The sequence below is a fragment of the Rissa tridactyla genome, chromosome 11 (assembly GCF_028500815.1).
Source record: "Rissa tridactyla isolate bRisTri1 chromosome 11, bRisTri1.patW.cur.20221130, whole genome shotgun sequence".
NCBI lineage: Eukaryota > Metazoa > Chordata > Aves > Charadriiformes > Laridae > Rissa > Rissa tridactyla.
Window position 1 is genome coordinate 758,994 of NC_071476.1, and position 18,696 is coordinate 777,689.

The 18,696-nt window shown below is 64.4% G+C and overlaps 3 protein-coding genes across 3 annotated transcripts; all 3 read right to left on the reverse strand.

Annotated features, from left to right (window-relative positions):
* Nucleotides 1-92: 92 nt before the first annotated feature.
* Nucleotides 93-3,538, reverse strand: DOK3 (docking protein 3). The gene is made up of 5 exons (XM_054216949.1): nucleotides 3,140-3,538; nucleotides 1,458-1,751; nucleotides 1,223-1,316; nucleotides 965-1,137; nucleotides 93-882 (listed from the first exon to the last, which is right to left on the reverse strand). The coding sequence occupies exons 1-5, from the start codon at nucleotides 3,482-3,484 to the stop codon at nucleotides 145-147; spliced, it is 1,644 nt and encodes a 547-aa protein (XP_054072924.1). The 5' UTR covers nucleotides 3,485-3,538; the 3' UTR covers nucleotides 93-144.
* Nucleotides 3,539-3,545: 7 nt separating this feature from the next.
* DDX41 (DEAD-box helicase 41) lies at nucleotides 3,546-9,401 on the reverse strand. The gene is made up of 17 exons (XM_054216940.1): nucleotides 9,313-9,401; nucleotides 9,116-9,214; nucleotides 8,867-9,026; nucleotides 8,709-8,783; nucleotides 8,279-8,339; nucleotides 7,539-7,675; nucleotides 7,207-7,279; nucleotides 6,877-7,030; nucleotides 6,627-6,763; nucleotides 6,261-6,423; nucleotides 6,029-6,160; nucleotides 5,776-5,847; nucleotides 5,393-5,489; nucleotides 4,885-5,034; nucleotides 4,660-4,731; nucleotides 4,339-4,449; nucleotides 3,546-4,078 (listed from the first exon to the last, which is right to left on the reverse strand). Exons 1-17 carry the CDS (start codon nucleotides 9,334-9,336, stop codon nucleotides 3,942-3,944), a joined length of 1,854 nt encoding a protein of 617 aa, XP_054072915.1. The 5' UTR covers nucleotides 9,337-9,401; the 3' UTR covers nucleotides 3,546-3,941.
* Nucleotides 9,402-9,556: 155 nt separating this feature from the next.
* Nucleotides 9,557-18,305, reverse strand: FAM193B (family with sequence similarity 193 member B). Its single transcript, XM_054216939.1, is given in 11 exon segments — nucleotides 9,557-9,980; nucleotides 10,074-10,149; nucleotides 10,249-11,278; nucleotides 11,808-12,044; nucleotides 12,456-12,651; nucleotides 13,650-14,064; nucleotides 14,376-14,585; nucleotides 14,783-15,008; nucleotides 15,724-15,963; nucleotides 17,906-18,280; nucleotides 18,282-18,305. Coding segments are annotated over 11 exon segments (3,126 nt in total). The 3' UTR covers nucleotides 9,557-9,883.
* Nucleotides 18,306-18,696: the final 391 nt, after the last annotated feature.

Genomic DNA, 18,696 nt, shown 5'->3' on the forward strand with positions numbered 1-18,696 from the left:
CCCCTCGCGGAGAGGCGCGATGCCCCCGCCCGGCCCCGATCCCGGCCGCGGGACCGACCCCCGCCCGCCCCCGCAGCACCGGCAGACCCCAGTCCGGTCCAAGCTGTTTATTCACCGCACCATCGAATGGCATCCGACCCGGGCTCAGGCCCAGTCCCGCCGGCCGGGGGTCTCCCTGCTAAGCAGCCGCACCAGCTTGGCCCGGAGGTTGCTCTGGGGCTTGTGCCCAGGGCACGCTGGTGGCACCTCCTGCCCCCCGCGGCCCCAGCGCTGCTCGGGGGGCTGGGGGCTGCCCCGCGGCAGCTGGGCCAGGGCAGCCCGGTTGTCATAGAGGGGGCCCGCCTCGCTGCTGTGGCCCTCGGGTGCCTGCCGGCACTCCAGCTCCCACTGCCCTTCTTCCTCCTCCTCCTCCTCTGCCCCCGCAGGACCCGCCTCTGTGGTGAAGATGTTCTCGTAGAGATGCTCAGGGGGTGGCTTCCCTGCAGCCCAGGGCTCACCAGGACCTGGTGGCCCTGGCCCAAAGAGGGGCTGCTGGCCCCGGGCAATGGAGGCATAAACAATAGGGCCTGTGGCCTCTGTCTCGGGTGGGGGGAAGTGAAGGAGGGTGGGGGGGGGGTTGGAGGGAGGCTGTACCCCCCCCGGGGGGGGGCTGGGCTGGGGGTCCTCGGCCCCCGGGCCCCAGGGCTGGGGGTTGAGGCCCTGTGCAGGGGGCTGGGGGTCTAGGGCACAGAAGAGCCGGGGATCGGGGGCATCCTTGCCCTGCTGCTGGCAGGCGATGGCGGCAGACACAGCCCGGCAGAGCTCTGGTGCCCGCGGGGTGCTGAAGGTGAAGGTGCCCTCGCCAGAGTCGCTGCGGCGGCCGGCCTCGAAGGAGAAGACGGTCTGTGGGGCCAAGAGAGCAGAATGAGGGGCTGGCACCCGCCCTGGGGAGCCAGCAGCCCCAAGGAGGGAGGGGGACACACACCTGATCCTGGCCAAACTTGCGGAGGAAGGGGTAGGGCCAGGTGAGCAGGGGCTGCCGGGACTGCGGGTCCTTCAGCGTCAGGCTCTGGGGAAGGGCTGAGAGCAGGTAGTGCCCGTGCAGACCACAGCGGGTGGCCGCATCCGTCCGGACCACCAGCACCGGGAATTCGGTCACTACAGGAGCAGAGCAAGGCAGGGGTCAGCACCCTGGCACCGAGCTGGAGCTCAGCCCAGCCCCATCCACCACCCCTGCACCTACGGTCCTGCCAGGAGGAGTAGAGGGAGTTCTCCTCCATGGGGACAGCGGGGCTGGCCTGGGTCCCGCTGCTGCTCTGCGTCGTCTCCTTTGCACCCTGAAACAGAGGGATGTGAGCACAGCTCCTGGACTGGGGGAGCACGAGCCCCCCTGGCTGCCCATGCACACCGGAGTCCCTGGGGCTGACGCGGGCCAGGAGCAGGGTGAGGGCTCCTGGCTGTGCTGGACCCCGCGGTACCTGGAAGGCCAACTGGCAGAGCTGGGTGATCCACTCATCCCGCTGCTCGGATGCCAGCAAGTAGCTCTTTTCCGTAGTGGTGAGGTAGAAGGCGGCGGTGGCTTTGGGGCAGCTCTCGGTGCCTGCTGGGCCGACAGAGACGCAGTCCGAGAGGCGGATCACCCGGCGGGCACACCGCCGCAGGGAGGTCTTCTCCAGTGCCGTGCCATCATCCCGCACATCAAAGTTCTCCATGCGGGCCACACCGGAGGGGCTGGCAGCAAAGAGCTGGGCTCGCATCTTCCTCCAGGACCTCTGCGGCGTGGGAAGGGCACAGGCAGGGAGATTAAAAAAAAGGGTCAGCAAGGAGCTGCCTGCTGTGTCCTCGCAGCGCTGCACTCGGTGCAGGGCCAGCAGTGCTCGGGAAGAGCCGTGGGGGGCAGGAGGGGGCACAGGGGGTCCCTGCCCACAGCCGGTGGGTGCCGCAGGAGAACATGGAGAGCTGAGAGCAGCGCAGACCCCCGGGGGATGCCAGGCAGGGCAGTCCCAAAGCTGGGTTGAGGGGGGACCTTTCCCCGAGCGAGCTCAGCACGGCTTTCTGGGTGAGTCACGCTCGCTCCTGGCTCGCCGAGCACCGGGTCCTGCTCTTTGTTCCCCGCTGCAAGTACCGGCCTGCCGCCGCTGCAGCTGAGCTCTCGAGCTGTTCTCAGGACAGACCCTGATGCAAATTAAAGCCATTTTGAGCTGCTGAGGCTCCTGCTGGCAGCCTCACATCTGCCGAGCAGGGCCGGGCCCTGCAGCTCGCAGCCCGCTTCCTCCCAGGGGAGGTCTGCGGCACCAGCACCTTCCCAGCCTGTCATGGGATAAAGGGGGCTCGTGCCCCCACACACCTCAAAAGCGCAGCAGAGCCTCTGCCCTGCAGAAAACAGATGCAGCTGAGCACCCAAAATACCCACTGCTGCCAACCCACCTGCCTCCTACGCGCAGCAGGGCACCGGCCCCACGCACGCAGAGCCTGCCCGCTTGGGTTCCAGGACTCCACTCTCCCTCAGTGGGGAGATGGGAGTGTGATGGTAGCCCCGGCACGTCCACTGAGCCCCCCACGGGGACACGGCTGCCCTGCGGCGGCAGAGGGGATGCCACTGAAGCATGGCCAGCGTGCCAGCGGGACCTGCTTTGCCAACACCCATCTCCATAGAGCTGGCTCGACCCTGCGAGGACTCCCACCATATCACCCACACCGTACCCCGAGAGCTGCGGCACTCGGTGCCTAGCCCGAGGGCCCAGGGCAGCAGGCCAAGCCACGAGGGGTGCCATACAGATGGCAGTGGCCCCCCAAGGCCAGGCTCATGGACGGCAGGGCACAGGGCCACGTCCCACGCGCTGCCCCGCTCCCACACACGCGCTGGAGCTGCGCCTCATTAACACACGTTTATTGTTTCATCGCGAATCGCGCGGTGACCAAGCGAGAAGAGGGACCCCACGCGCAGGGGCAAGCCCCAGCAGGTGCCTGCACGGATGAGTCCCCTCAGCAGGGGGAGAGCCCCACTCCGGGGGCAGCCGAGCCCAGGACCCCCCAGTGGCAGCTCCAAGGGGTCTGGCTCCAGTGCCCCCCACCCCAGGTTGCCAAGGGCCCGGCCCCAGGCCTGGCATCAAGAGAGATCAGGGCAAACCCTGTACCCAGCCCCAAATCCATCCTTTACCTTTCCAAATCTGCAGTGCTGCACATAGAGGATCCCATCCTTCACGGGTCTCTCCATGAGCCCAGCGCCGCCCTGGCAACCAGCACAAGGATCGAGGACTTGGGCTACCAGCAGCAGAGGAAATGTGACTGCTACAGCCGAAGCAACTGCATGGGGCAGACTTCCTTCTCTCAGCGACTTCCCCTTTTCGGTGTGTGGGATGAGGGGCAGAGGCTGGGCCACAGGAGGTGTCCGTCTGTCCGCCCTCCCCCTCGCAGAGGGGCAGTGGGGCAGAACGCGCGCAGGCAGAGCACAGGAAGCACCGAGGGGACTGCCCGACAGGAGCGCAGCACGCGCCGCCTGCATCAGAGCGTTTGGGGGACACGGGAACAGCCACCAGCTGAGCAGGCACAAAACCCGGTAAGGGGGATGGTCCTGGAGGGATCGAGGGGCTTTGGCCGGGAGCGATGCAAGACCCTGGCCACACCAATGCAGGGGGCTGGCAGGGGCAGCAGGCAGCTGGCCACAGAGCAGCCACTGAACCTGGGGCTTCCTCCTCCCCTCAGGCATCGCTACCTGCTTGCCCAACTTGCTGCTGCCATAATGGGCTGTTACAGCACAGCTCCACACATTTCCTCCCGGGCCAGGAGCTTCGCAGGCTGAACTGGCAACAGCCCCAGTGGCCAAATGCCTGGAAAAGGGGCCACAGCAGTGTGGGAGAGGCCCCTGGGCTTGGGAAAGGTGAGGGCAGCTGGGGTGCGGCCCCAGCTGAAAGGGAACCGAGGCCGGCGCAGGGGGAGCATGGGGCAGCACGCTCCCCAGGCTAGAAGTCCATAGAGCTGTGGGCCAGGTAGTCCTTGCGGCCGATGTTGCTGACTTGCTTGGTCTGCATCGCCTCCAGCTTGGGGCAGTCAGTGATGCGATGGCCCAGGCCGCCGCAGAAGGCGCAGCCCCGCTCGCCTGCAACGGGAGGGAGGTGGTCAGGGGGAGCCGCGCCATGCCAGGAGAGCAGCCCCCCCACCCCACAAGCAGAGGGGCTACACCAGCATCTCCCCCCGCCGCCACGGCACCAGGCTGCCTGCATGGCCAGGCAACAACAGCCCCGAGGCAGGCAGGAACTGCCCCGAGAGCCTGGAGCGATGGGAACTGGGGTCCTGTCCTTAGCCCAGGTCTCTCAACAGCCCTGTGGGAGGTCCCTGTGCCAGCCCGGGGTCTCTCACCTCCGATGTCCAGCATGGTCTCGTCCCCGCAGTGCAGCACCTGGAGCACAGGTGGCACCTTCTGCTTCGCCTCCAGGAGCAGGGCCTTCAGGTCCATCAGCACCGACTCATCTGGGGGCAGAGACAGGGATCAGACACAGCCTAAGCAGGGGTGGGGGCCACCACCCCACACCACCATCTCCCCTCCATGGGCCATTGTGACTCATCCCTGCTTGTTCGGGAATATCCCCCTTGCCAAGGCAGAGGCAGCTTTATCCCCCAGCTGCCTCCTACAGCTGCACCCCGCCAGCCAGCAGCCCCCAGACCCACGCTGGTTCTCACCGCAGGCTTTGTTGATGAAGGTGGTGGCGATGCCAGTGTTGCCCGAACGGCCTGTACGCCCAATACGGTGAACTGTGGAGAAAGAGACAGGATCAGGCCTGGGCGAATGCAACGTGACAGACCACCTCTGCCCCCAGCCACTGCAGAGACAAGCGCAGAGCCTTGCTGGCCCCTGCACCCACCCCAGCATGCCCTCATCGGTCCCCCACGGGGCCCAGTCCCCACCGTAGTTCTCGATCTCCTCCGGCATGTCGTAGTTGATGACGTGCTGGATGGCTGGGAAGTCCAGGCCCTTGGAAGCAACGTCAGTAGCAACCAGGACATCCTTCTTCCCATCCCGGAAGGCCTCAATGGCTTTGGTCCGTTCCTCCTGATCTGCAAAGGCCCAGCAGAGAAGATCAGCAGGGGCAGCGCTCCCAGTCCTACCTCTTGCAGCAACCGCTGTGGCCTCAAAGCCATGCATCGCTCAACTGGGGCTGCCCCAGTGAGAGGACCTATACAGCCTTTCCCCAAAGGAAGCAGCAAAGGGACATCTAGATCCCATAGGGATCTGCACTGTATTTCCGCCTGCTACATACAACATGGCATTTGCTCCTGACGCTGGCACAGCCCTTCCTCACACCACCACAAACTGCTGCGCTCTGGGACCTCCCGTGGCCACATACCACCCCGGCAGGAGCAGGGTCAGGCAGGGCCACACTGCAGCCCAGGTCTCCCCGACACCCTCACTGACCTTTGCCTCCATGGATGGCCACAGCTTCCACACCCTTAAGCAGCAGGTACTCGTGGATCGCATCGACATCTGCCTTCTTCTCTGCAAAGATCAGCACCTGCGCAGCACAGACATCACGGAAGAGCTGCCTTTCTGCGGGCTGGCACCAGCACAAACCCTGGGGAAACCCACTCCCTCTTGCTGAGCAGAGCACACAACGGCTCCAGGGCCAGGACCTGCTTGTACGTGGAGCACAGCTCGCTCGCACGCCTACCCCACGCACAGCGGAGCCCTGCGGCATCGCAGCCGTGTCCTCACTGCCAGCTCCACCCGTGCCCCAGGGCTACGGTGTGCCCGTGCTGCCCCTAGCCATGCTGCCAGAGCAGCCGGAGCACACTACTCACAGGTGGCGGAGTCTTCTGCAGGCACTCAAGGAGGTACACCATCTTGGCCTCCTCTTTCACATACTCCACCTCCTAGGAACAAGCACAGGGATGTGTCAGGCAGGCAGCAAAGAAACTGCCGTTGCTCGGTATCCCTTAACTTATTGGGAAGGAGGGCCACGAGCCCCAGCTCCCCGACAAGGGATGCCTCGAGTACCCTCATGAACTATGCTGGCCTCCCACACGGGCATGGGGGAGCACCCAGCTACCTCACCTGCACAACGTCCAGGCTGGCAGCACCCGCTCGCCCAACATTAATGGTGATGGGCTTCACCAGGGCACTCTTGGCAAAGTTCTGTATCTTCTTGGGCATTGTGGCACTGAAGAGGAGGGTCTGCCGCTGGCCCTGCGCAGGGAACAGAGTGCGGGCAAGGATTTAGCACTCACCCGACCAGGCAAGTGCAGGGATTGAGCTTCAGGGTGCTCATATCGTGTCAGCTCAGTACCTTGAAGTAGGAGAAGATGGTACGGATGTCCCCCTCAAAGCCCATATCAATCATCCTGTCAGCCTCATCCAAGGCCAAGTAACGGCAGATGTCCAGGCTCACCATCTTCTTCTGCAGCAGGTCCATCAGGCGGCCAGGGGTTGCCACCATCATGTGTACACCACTGTGGGATGAGAGGTGGCCACAGTCAGGCACTCAGATTTCTGCCCCACACAGTGACACATAAGGAAGGTAACACACACTTGGCATGTCACCTTCACCCCCACATCCTCCTGAAGCCATCCAGCCAGGGTGCCACCCCTAAGTCCCCTGCCAGAAAACGGAGCACAGCTCCCGCCCCACAAGCCGCCCCATAGAAGGTCTTACTGTTTGATTGTCTCCATCTGCTCCTTGACAGACATGCCCCCGATGCAGAGGGCGCAGCGCAGCGGGGGCAGGCCGTCCTCCTGCAGCAGGCGGCAGTAGTACTCAATGATGCCGTGGGTCTGCCGGGCCAGCTCCCGCTGCAGAGACAAAACTTACTCATTCCTAGACCTCCGTGCAGGGAGGATCCGGGATTGCCACTGAACATCAATCAATGCTTCCTCCCACAGGTCACTGTGCCCCCGACACTCACCGAGGGACAGATGATGAGTCCGTAGGGTCCCTCTCGCTTGGAAAATGGCAGCCTTTTCTCCTGCTCCAGGCAGAACATGATCACTGGGAGAGTGAACACCAAGGTCTTCCCAGAGCCAGTGAACGCAATGCCAATCATGTCCCTTCCCGAGAGGCTGGCAGAGAAATAGGGCCGACGGTGAGGAGGAGCATCACAGAATGGCTCACACCTCCAGGGCTAAGCAAGGTCATGGGGCACATCTGTCATCAGGGAAGAGCACCCGGTGTGCACCGCTGGGTGGGCTCTAGGGAGCAACCGCTCCCTACTCTGGGATGGCGACAGAGCACTCACATCGTGGGGATGCCTTGGATCTGTATGGGTGTTGGCTGCTGGATCCCTTTTTTCTTCAGGCCTCTCAGGATAGCTGTGAGAGAACAAGGGACACACACATTCATGACCTGAAGTCTTCCCCCGCTCTCCCTCCTACTCATGTCCCAGCAGCAGCTCTTCCACCAGTGACCAACACCCCTTGGGCCAGCAGCTCTGTGACACAGCCACCGTCGGGAATTTCAGCTGCGACCCCACTAACACTAAGCACTAAAGATCTGACAGCTTCGCTTGCTGATGCGCGTTTCCCAGGAGAATGCTGCCCCCGGCTCTGCCAGGCTCCTCTCCCGACCCACCTGCTGGGAACTTCATCTCCTTGAAGCTCTTGATGGGGGGCGGGATGCCTTCCCCCTCCACCAGGATGTGGTACTTCTTCCGCACACGATCGTGCCGTGCCTCCGACATGCCCAGGATGTACCGAGGCGCTCTCCAGCTGCAAAGCCAACAGAGAAAGGTCATGGTGCAGAACGAGGTTGGGGCTCCAGAGCCAGCAGCCCCCACAGAGGCCCAGGGCAACTCCCTGCCGGGTTCCAATATCCCACCAGGGAAAACAGGTAACCCCAAGGGGCTTCACAGGGTGAGCACAGGGGCAGATCCAAGCCAGTTCACTGCATTAAACATTTCCCCAGAGTCTCAGTAAGTCCCAAGCTCACAGCTGAGAACAGTCTACAGAGAGTGGACGGAACATGCCAAAATCTTTTGGAAACATCTCAATGATCTCTCTGACACTGCCTCAAGCAGCGCTTGCTCTGTGGGCTCACCCAGTCTCTTTCTCTAGCTTAGTCACCTCCAAGATCTGGAGATCCACCTCAAGCCTTCAAGATTAACATAAACATACTCTAGAAAATCTTAACTGTACATAAAACAACATCCAAGGTGACTCAACAGCCTTTGATCTTATGTACAGCAGTAAAAAGCCAGGCAGTAGGCAAGAGAGAAGCCAGTGCTCCTCCTGCTAGGCTGCACGGCTTCTAGTTCTCTTCAGCCACATAGAAGTGATGTTTTCAGGAAGACAATTCTCTACTGTGAAACGCACCTGGTTTTAATCGGATCATCGTAGGTGATGCCCTTTGCCATCTCTTTCACTGACATCAAAGCTGCAAGAACAAAGCCGATCAGGTCAGCACAAGCTCTCCACATCCAGACGTGCATAACTTCAGCAGAGAACTACTCAGGCAAACAGCCTGGGAGACTGTGCCCTGAAAGAGAGGAGGAAAAGCAGCACCCCGACAGCCCCTCTGGACACAGGAACACCAAGTGGTGCAGCCTGCCGTGCCCAGGGGCCTGACACAGCAATGTCCCAGCTAAACCAGGCAAACGGATGCCAACCAAGGGGTCCTGTTGTGATCTCCTGTCCCAATCCCAGCTATGAATATCCCCCAGTGTTGTGAGGCAAGTAATACTCCTACTGCTGCTCTAACAGCTCCAGAGACAGGTCCGAGAGCTACAGAGCTCCCACCACTCACCTCGGCCCTCTGCCACGCTCTCCAGGATCTTCTCTTCCTCCTTCAGCTGCTTCTCCTTGGCTGACTCCTTCCGAGCTGGGGGGAGAGTCAGGGAATCAGCGAGGAGGTTTCAGTCCGTCCCAAAAGCCACCCGGCCCTACCCCCAGCCAGTCCCCTACCTTCCGCCTTCTCCTTGAGGTGCTGGTGCTGGTCCAGGAGGCTGATGTTGGACTGGGGCCCCAGGGGGATGTCATCCTCATCACCCCGCTGCTCGCTCCCGCTGTCGCGCTGCTCCTCCTCTGACACCACCTTCCGCCGCATCTGCAGCAGCTTCTGCAACTGAAAGGAAGCGAGTGGAGACGGAGTGAGAGGCCCCGCAGCGGGAGGGACGCCCGGAGCCCTCCCCCGGCACCGCCGGGCCCCGCTACCATCTGCTGCTTGCGCTGCTTAACGGGCACGTAGGGCACGTAGTCGTCATCTTCCTCCCCGGAGAGGTCGGACGTCTCCGCCGCCTCCTCCCGCTGTCTCTACGGGGAGACGCGAGGTGAGGCCGGTCCGAGGCGGCACCGGCCCCGCCCGGCCCCCCTGTGGCCGTCGGTACCGGCCTGGTCGGGCCCGGCCCTACCTTCCGCTCAGCCGCGGCCTCCATGGCACCGTCTCCGCGCAACAGCCACACCGCCCCGGATGTAAATCCGGCGCGCCGGAAGTGACGGCTACGCGCGCCGTCGCCTAGCAACGCGTTGCCACGCCCTCCTTCCACGCGCGGGAGCCGGGGCCCGACGGGTCGCCCCGACGGCCAAACTTGCGCAGAAGGCGCATGGCGGTTCCCCCCAAGCCCCCGTCGCGGCAGAAAGCAGCAGACAGCGGGGTTTAAATAAAATAAAAAATTAAAAAGTTCTTTATTGGGTCCAGCACGGTCCTTCCCCGCGGCGCGGGGAGGTGGGCGCCCGCGGAGAGGGGGACGGGATGGCCGGGGTGACCCCGCGGGGGGGGGAGGGGAAGGGGGCAGAAGGAGGATAGGGGGAGCCCTGGGGCCCCCCGCGGGGCAGGAGAGCACCGGGGCCCCCCGCAGAGGAGGGGACCCCACCGAGGCAAGGCGGGGGCCCGCGGGCGGGGGGCACAGTGAGGAGAGGCGAGCGGCCGTGGGCGGGTGAGTGGGTGGGTGGGGGGAGGCGGCCATTTCCCCCCCCAGCACCTCACTGGGCTGCGCTGGAAGTGGTTTTCTTCAGGGTGAAGTTGGTCCAGTTCACCGCCATCTTCTGCCGCGTCTGCTTGGCCGAGTCCAGGCAGAACCTGGCAGGGAGAGGACAGCCCCTCATCAGCCTCCAGCCGCTCTGCATCCCACCCCCAAGCAGGGCTTGGGCCCCCCCGGGGCCGCTCCCTCACCTCTTGAAATACTCCACTTCTCTGTCGGTCTCATCCATCTCTGCCCCGTCCAGGTCCTTGGGCAGGAACACGTCATCTGGGAAAGCAGAGGAGCAGCGAGAGGGTAAGCGCTGCCAGAGGGGCTGGCAGCTGGGGAAGGGGCCACCGCCAGCAGAGCGGCGTTCCTGGCACTCACCGATCGAGGTATTGGATTTCTCCACCTTGTTCCGGCTCTTCCTGCTCTTCCCCTTGGGCTGCGGGGAGCCCCCCAGCGCCGGGGGGGCAGGCAGCTGCCGGTCTCCCGCAGCCGGGGCAGGCGGTTGTTGCTGTGCCGGCTCCGGCAGCTCCGCTTTGCCCTCTCCCCGCCGGCCTTTCCACTCGCCGCTCCTCTCCTTTTCCGGCCTGCCACCGCTGCAGCCCCAGGGCTGCCCCTTGACACTCTCCCCCACCTCGGCGCAGCCGCCCGCCCGCTGCGGCTCCAGGACGCCGGCCTTGGAAGGGTGCTTGGTTCCCAGCACCTGCCCCTTCACACCAGGGCTCTCCAGCCGGGCCTGGCTGCTGGGCACCGCAGCAGCAGCCTCCCCTTTCTTCGCCTGCCCGTTCTGACGCTTGTTCTTCCGCTGCCGGCTCCCAGCGGGGGGCACCGGCTCCTGCGGCTCTGTCCCTTTGGGCTGCAGTCCCTCCTTGGGCTCCGGGCTCAGCCTGCTGCCGTCCACGGCAGAGTCCGCAGCCTTGGACTGCACCCAGATCATGCGGGAGAGGCTGGGCACAGCGCTGAGGCGCTTCACCACGCCATTCTCGGCCGCCGGGGCTGGTGGCGGCTCCCCAGGCCCCTCGCCCCACCGGGGGCCCAGTTCACCCCGCAGCAGCGCGTGGCTCTTGGCAGGGCCCAGGCTGAGCGGGGCCAGGGCCAGGTCTATGTCCTGCAGGTCGGAGGAGCCGTTGAGGTGGGAGAGCAGGTTCTTCTGCTCCAGGACAGCTGCCTTCTTGGGGAAGTCGTTGACATCCAGGTTGAGGTCGTAGACGCTGAAGCTGGCCCGGATGGAGTCCTTGATGGTGTTCTTGATCTCCTGCAGCCGGCTGCTAAGGAAGCTGTTCACCCGCTCCAGCTCCAGCTCCGGCCACTCCAGCAGCTTCTCCTCAGCCGGCTCCCTGGCCTGGCTGGCTGCAGGGGCACGCTCTGCCCGCTTCTGGGCCTCTGCCTCCAGCTGGGCTTTCTCCTTCTCCTGCAACACGGGTGCCATGAGGATCGGTTAGCCACAGAGCCACAGGGCTAGCTGCGCACCAGCTTTGTCAGGGAGCAAACCCAAGGGCCAGTGCTCCACACGGCCACCTCATGTCTTTACAGCCCTCAAACTGTCACTTGTCCTCCACGAGCACCGCAACAGCCACCACACTGCACAGGGGACACTGCTCTCTCTGGGCACGAGGCACCAGCACAAGCCATCACGGCACTGCTTCTCCCCACCACAGACGCACAGTGTTTGTCAGAGCTGTGGCAATGAGCAGGTAGGACAGCGCAGCCCAGAGCGCCCAGGAGGGCTGGCCACGCTCTGTGGGAACAGAGGCAGGGGAAGCCCTGCACGGTGCCGGGCACTGCCATCACCCCATGGGACAGGGCAGCAAAGGACACAGAATTCAAGAAACCAAACGGCTGTGAGGAAGAGAAGGCAAAGCCGTATGAGGAGCACAGTCTTGCCCTGACCTCCCTCCTGCAGCCTGCCCCAGACAGCACTTCCCTCTGCCCAGCCTCACCTTCTTCTTCTGCTTGTGCCGTGCCCGCTTGGCCGCCTTGGCACTGTTCAAGGGCTTGGGCTCTGTGCTGTTGATGTAGTCCAGCAGCTCGTCCACATTGCGGTGGTCCACAGCGGGCTCTCCTGAGCTGCTGTTGTGCCCTAGTTTCTGCGGCAGCTCCTCTTTCCTCTTGGTGAGGCGCGAACGCAGCTTCTCCCGGATCTCGGCGTAGTTGCGGCTCGTGGGAGCGGCCGGGGGCTGTGGAAGGTGAGCACTGTCAGCCGGCCAGGCATGCGAAGCCAGCGTGACGCACAGGTGGCCCTGGCTCCCCCACCAGTCCCCCACCGACCTCCCCAACCGCTCCCTTCCCCGAGGTCTCAGCGAGACAAGTCGGCACAGCCCCCACCGAACTCTTCCACCGCGAAGCCACAGGCTTTGGCTGGCTGCGCCAAGCCCCAGGGCTGGGCAGGTGGCTGCGAGTCGGGAACAAGGGGACCAGCGGGCTGACGAGGCAGGATGCAAACAAAGAGGGGGCCGCACACGCCGTCAGGGAACAGCCGTGGCCAGACCTGCCCACCTCTGCACTCTTGGCACACGGACCGCGTTAACATCTCACCGCAGAGGAGAGTGCAAGGACCAGGGGTGGCTGCAGACCAGCCCCTCACTCACCGCGTTGTGGCCGAAGAACTCACAGTAGCAGCAGTCGCAGAACTTCCCATCTTTCTGGTTGGTGGAGGAGGAGGTGCAGGAACTGCGCTCCGAGCTGCTGTCCTCGTCCTCCCCGAGCCCCTCATCTGCCTCGCACGGCTGCGGTGGGTGGCAGCTGGTACCATTTGGGAATTTGTGACCTTTGCAAGAAGGGTCCCTGAGGAGAAGGGAGAGGGGCAAGAGGTGAGCAGAAGCCAAGTGGTCTCAAAATTGACCCACACTACGTGTGTAGGAACACCCCTCCCAGGGCAGCCCGTGCCCAAGCAGAAGGATTTGCAGGGCAGACAAACCCCCTCCCTTGCATCCTCCTCCTCCAGGGGAGATGCCAGAGGAGCCCACGGCAGAAGACATCTGTAGCTCCTCGCCCCCCAGGGCCTCTGGCAGGCAGGAGGCTGGCGCACCAGAGCTCCAAAAAGCAGTGTCCCCCTGCCAGGCCACAAGCTGATTCCAGGGCAGGGAGCGGTACTCACTGGGGGCGGCAGGTAGCACAGGTGAGAAACACTGGAACCGCATGCAGCTGCCAGACATCCCCACGTGCAGGCAGGCCCGGCTCCCACAGGCACAGACTACCCAGCTCAGAGACAGGGAGGCCAGGGCACGGCCCACAGCACCATTCCTCAAGCTCCAGCTCGGGACCTGGCTGGCCCTCTGCAGGGAGCACTAATCAGTGGAGAGGAACCAGCACCCGCAACTCAGCGTGCTCTCTTCCAGGGCACAGGCAGCCCAGAGAGTGCCAGGGGAGCAGGCGAGCAGAACCACAAGTCCACAGGCTTCATCTTCTTGAGGACCTTTGCTCAGTGCCACAGCTGCCCGACGGGTCTCACTGACAAAGGCCCTGTTGGCCAACAGCAGGTTGACCAGGCGGTTCCTTTGGGTCTTTTAGCTGGAGGAGGAGCAAGCACAGTCTCTTCTGCACCACAGTACTAAAGGACAACCGCAGGGAGAAGACACACGGGGAGAGAAAGAGCTCAACCCTCAGAGACCAGGGGTCTGCAGCAGCGGAAATGGCCCGCAAACACAGCGGCTCTCTGCACCACCACGACCGGGCAGCCGGTCCCTCCGCAGGGAAAAGCACATCCATGGGCGGGGGTGGGAGAAAGGGCGCGTTGCCCAGCGAGGAAGGAGGCTGGAAGCAGGCAGGGCTCCTCTACTCACCTGTTCGTGCTGGGCAGCTGGTGGGAGGCGGGAGGAGGGATGAGCGAAGTACTGCAGTGCCCGTTGCAGGGATGAGTGCAGCCCGACAGCGGAGGCGGCATCTTCAGCAGCGGCATGTTGGCAGGGGGCAGGTGAGGGCTCTTACATGACCCTGTGCTGTGTGAGACCGTGCCAGCAGGAGGGGACTCGGACGCCGGCTTCGGGGCTGCCACCTGCGTGCTGGGCGCAGGGAAGAGCGCAGCCTGTGGGGAGGTGCCCAGCGGGACGTGAGGGGGGGAGCCAAAGGGCCCCGGATGGGCAGGCGTCTGCTTGGAGGGGATCAGCGCTGGCGGCTGGGAGGGGAGGCCGGTGGGACTGTTAGGAGGAGCAGTGAGGTCCGAGTGCTGATGATGCTCTGAGGAGTGGAAGGCCTCACCTGCAGAGGGGCAGAAGCAGAGACAGTCAGACACCAACTGTTCCACGTGGCCCAGGACCACACTCAGAGCCACCCACCACCTCTGCACGGGCCACTTCTCCATGGGACAAACCCCACCTCCCCCCAGGGCGCAGGGCACTCGGGCTGGAAGCCATCCCTGCTCACAATGGACCTCAGCAGCACCCCGTCTCCCCCACAGGATTCAGCTCTGCCTCACAGAGAGTAGAGCAAGGGGAAGGTGCTGGAGCAGCAAGGGCTGCACGGAGCAACAGGCTGGGAGAAGAAGGTTGGCCCTGCCCCTGGGCACGCACCTGGTGGGGTGGCCCTCCGGCACATGCTTTTAAACTGCTTCGGCAGCGTCTTGCAGAAGTCGAGTGAGGTAGGCAGAGGTGAGCCTGGGGCAGCGCTGCTGGAGGTGGGGGAGGCTGCGTGGCTGTAGGGACAGGCCTTGAGCCCCGGTGCCACGGCAGGCGCCTGGCTGGTGCACTCCGGAGAGAGAGCGAGGCTGGGGTGCTTGTCACCTGGAAGGAAAGCAGAGCTAAGGTTGGGTCCCAGCACCTCCTCCCTTTGCAAAGGGACCCAGGTGTCCCATTGGCACTGGCATTCAGAGGCCCAGCCTGCCTGCCCCTGCCCACCACTTGGGTGCCCACAAGGAAACCACCTAAGCCAAGGTCCAAGCAGAAAGCTCTGCTCAACCCCACGACCAGCTTCAACTCACCTAGTGCAGCAGGAGAGGCCCCGAGGGGGCTGCCTTGCGTGGCCCCGTTGGTGTGTTGTGAGTTCCAGAGGCCCGAGAGTTTGTGAGCAGACAAGAAAGAGCTGGGGTCCCAGTCCCCTGAGTTCCCGTGGCACGAGGAGGAAGAAGAGGAGGAGGAGGAGGAGGAAGAGGAGTGGGAGCCACCCCCACAAGACTGTGACTTGCACGATGTGTGGGATAACGAGACCTGGCAAGGAAAACACAGAGTGAAGCAGCAGCTGGCTGGGAGGGGAGGCCCTTGTCCCCAGGGCATTGGCACCAAGACCCCCTCCACTGCCCTGAGGCAGGGGCTCAGCACACAGGAACTGCTCCTGTCACTTTCTCAGGGGTGGCAAACAGCTCCTCCATCCAACAGCAAGACAGCCTGGCTCCCAGGGCACTCACCAGCATGGCCAGGCCATGCCAAGGGCCACACACCTGCTCTGGTCTTGCTCAAACCAGGCCAGGCCTAAATAAAGCCAAGCAGGACGGAGCTTCTCTTCCCCTGAGGACCACACACGAGCAAGCGCTTGCCCTAGCACACGCTGCCAGACCCAGCTTAGTGGCGAGGAGCAGCCTTGGGGCCAGGGGAAGATGCGGCACAACGCACAGTGGAGCAGGGCTGGCAGAGAAGTAGCAGCACTGCTGGCCTCGCCAGGCAGGCGGCTCCAGCCCAAGACAGGCTGCCAGACAAGCCTCCACAGCGCCACGCTTTGCCCCACCACAGTCCCTCCCTGAGGAGCCAGCAGCAGCCCACGGAGGGCAGCACGGCTGCAGGGAGCAGCGAGGCTGGGATGCCTGAGGCGCTCAGCTCTGAGCGAGGAGGGGACCCGCACACTCAGCCAGCACCATAGCGCGGTCGACACCGCGGTCCCAGGAGCTACAGCCCTGGCCTTTCCAACCCCAGCTCCATAACCGCTTACTGCCAGGGCCTGCTCCTGCACCGCCCGCCGCTCTTCCTCCTCCACGCTCTTCCGGCAGCTCTGGCAGATCCACAGTGGCATTTCTCCCAGGAGGTTCTGCACGAGCGTTGGCACGAAGTCCGGTGGCAGCCTCTCGCCCGGAGAAACCAGCCCATTGTGGGACGGCCCTCCCCAGTCCTTGCGCTCCCGGTGACAGAGCAGGCAGCATGTCTGCACTGACTGGTTGGCAGTGGGCAGCACCTGCAGAAGGACACACAGAGTCACCCCAGGTGTGAGCTGCTGCACAGCAGGGCCGCAAGTCAGTACAGGTGCAGGGCAGATGAGCCAGGAAATGAGACCTCAGGACACTGACACCAAACCAGAGAACTTCTTGTAGGCTACATATGGGATGGCACCTTCTCCCACTGGAGAGCAGCCTTCGACTGCCCAGCTGCTGCCAGCCTGCCATGTGCCATCTGGGAGCATTTTGGACCCTTGGGAAGCTCACGTTGTGCTAAAGAGCCAGCCACACCACCAAGCAAGTCTGGGAGGCCACCAGCAACTCCCACTATCACCTCTAGTACAGTGGGACCAAACGGACTGGCAGGGCAAAGCAAGACCCACAGAAATCACCACACAAGGATACAAAAGGGGGTCTGGCAGCCACAACCCCCCTTCCTTGCCCATCGCAGACCCCCCACCATGTTACCCAAGAGCCCCAGGCCCTCCCATCCGCCTCTTTGTTCTACACAGCCGGTGGCGCAGATGCGCCGGGGTGGGGTGCAGCCCCCAGCGCTGCTCCGCGCTCTCCCCGCACGGGTCGGCCAGGTTGGGGCTTCCCGCCCGGTGCTGCGGCAGGAGCCGGGCCGCAGCCTGCAGCCTCGCCGGAGGCCTGACAGCCGTGACGAGCCCAGCGTGGCGCAGGCGAGGGGGCCCCCATTGTCTGCTGCCGTGGCGGGGCCCCGCGACAATGAGCCGCACAGTGAACTGCTGCTGCGAAACAGATGGCGTCTCCCAGGCTCAAGGTGAAGCAAAGGTCAGAGGCCAAGAAGAGCAGAGGGGGGGCACAGCTCCCCTGCCCACCCGGCCATGGGGAGGAGGGAGCTCCCAGGCCACCCTGTGTCTCAGCAGGAGCAGACGAGGCCAGCACCGCACACAACAGGCAGGAGGACGGCTCCCCCCAACCCACCCAGCGCATCTGGACACAGGGCCCACCCTTGGGGCCCCTGCCCACAACCCAGAGCAGGCAGCAGCAGCCAGGCACATCAAGGGATGTCAGGAAGCGAGAGGCGTGGGAGCCGGCCCGCAGCCTTTTCAGCAGATGCTCGAGCCACCTGCCATCGCCCCATGGCAGGGCTGGACCCTCCCGCATGAAGGAGCTGTGGGAACACCCCCTGAAGCACGCCACGCCATCCGGGCAAGTACGCCCTGTCCCTGAGCTTGGGGATCTGCCCTCCAGAGCGCACATGGGTCTCCTGAGCATGTGCAAGATCCCCCTGCACACAGGGATGGAGTAAGGGGCGTACAGACCCAAGGGCTGGAAGAGCCCTTTGCTCTCATGCTGCTGGTCATGCCAGGGGGAGTAGCGTGCAATGGTGGGGGACAGGCTCGGCAGCCGATTCACCCTCCCCAGCAAAGACTGAGACCAGCTTTCCCTAACTGTTGGGAGAGATGAGCCCCACAGAATGTTACACACCAGTGGGAGCCCCCAGCACCCCAGCCATCTGCCAGAGGCATCCCAAAGTCCTGCTGCAGCTCGACACATCCGCAACCCAAGGCCACGAGCCGGCTCCACCACCCAGCCCAGCAAAGCCAAGGGCAGGGCCCCTGCCCGTGCACCCATCGATGCTGTAAAAAGTGGCTCCCACACCTCGAGGCAGCCAAGCTCCCCCGGAGACGGGCTTAGGCTTCGCCTCAGTGAGGGGCTGTCCCCACACACACATCAAGGTGGCACCCCAGCAGCGTGGCTCCACCAGGGCTTCCCCACCGCCACTCCGCCAAAGCGCAGAGGACCCTCCAAAACCGGGAAGAGGGAGATGAGGGGCACCAAGGCCTCAAGGATGGGATGCCTCAGGGATGCTCAGAGGCCGGGGTCGGTGCGGGGATGGGGCAGGGCCCGGGGGGCAGGCCCTGCCCCATCCCCGCACCGACTGAAATCCCCTCAGAGATGGCCCCTTTCCCGCCGCAGGGCCTAACCCGGTACCTGAGCGGTGGCTCTGCCCGGCTCCCCGCTGCTGCCCGCCGCCGCCACCGCCACCTCAGGCGGGGCGGGCGGTTCCGGTGGCGGCGGCGGTGGCGGAGGAGGGGGAGGAGGACCGGCGTCGGAACCCCCCACCCTCTCACGGCGAGGCCCGGAGCCGCCACCCGCCACCGTTGTTGTTGTTGTTGCTGCTGCTGCTGCTGCTGCTGCCGTTGCTGCTGCTGCTGCTGCTGCCGCCGCCGCCGCCGCCGCCTTATTCCGCCTGCGAGTCATGGCGAGCACGGCCCGCCGCCCGCCGCAGCCAGGACAACAGCCAATATGGCGGCGCGGCCCGTCCGGCCCCTGCCCGGGGGGAAGGAGGGAGGGGGGAAAGGCCCGGGCGAAGTGAAGCCGCTGCCGCCATTTTGCGAGAGGGCAGCGGCGTCCCACAGCGCCACCTGGCGGAGGGGAGGTAGCGGTGCCGCCGAGACACGCGGCTCCCCCGGGTCCTAAAAGGCGCCGGTGCCTTCGGGGGCGTCGCGGCCGCCGACACCGCTCCCCAGCGCCCCGGCCCTGGCGTCCCGGTACCCGCGGTGAGGACGAGCAGCAAGCTACCGGCCTTCCCGGGGGTGCGGTACCCTACAGGGCACGCGTGGGTTCCAGCAGCCCCCCTGCTCCCCGTCCCCGCGTAACCCAGCTCTCGGTACCCCAGGGTCCATCCCAGCACCGCAGCGTCCTCAGCCCCAGACACACTGCAGCTCCCCCGCACCCCAGTCCTGGCTCACTGGTACCCCCAGGCCATTGCAGATGTGCAG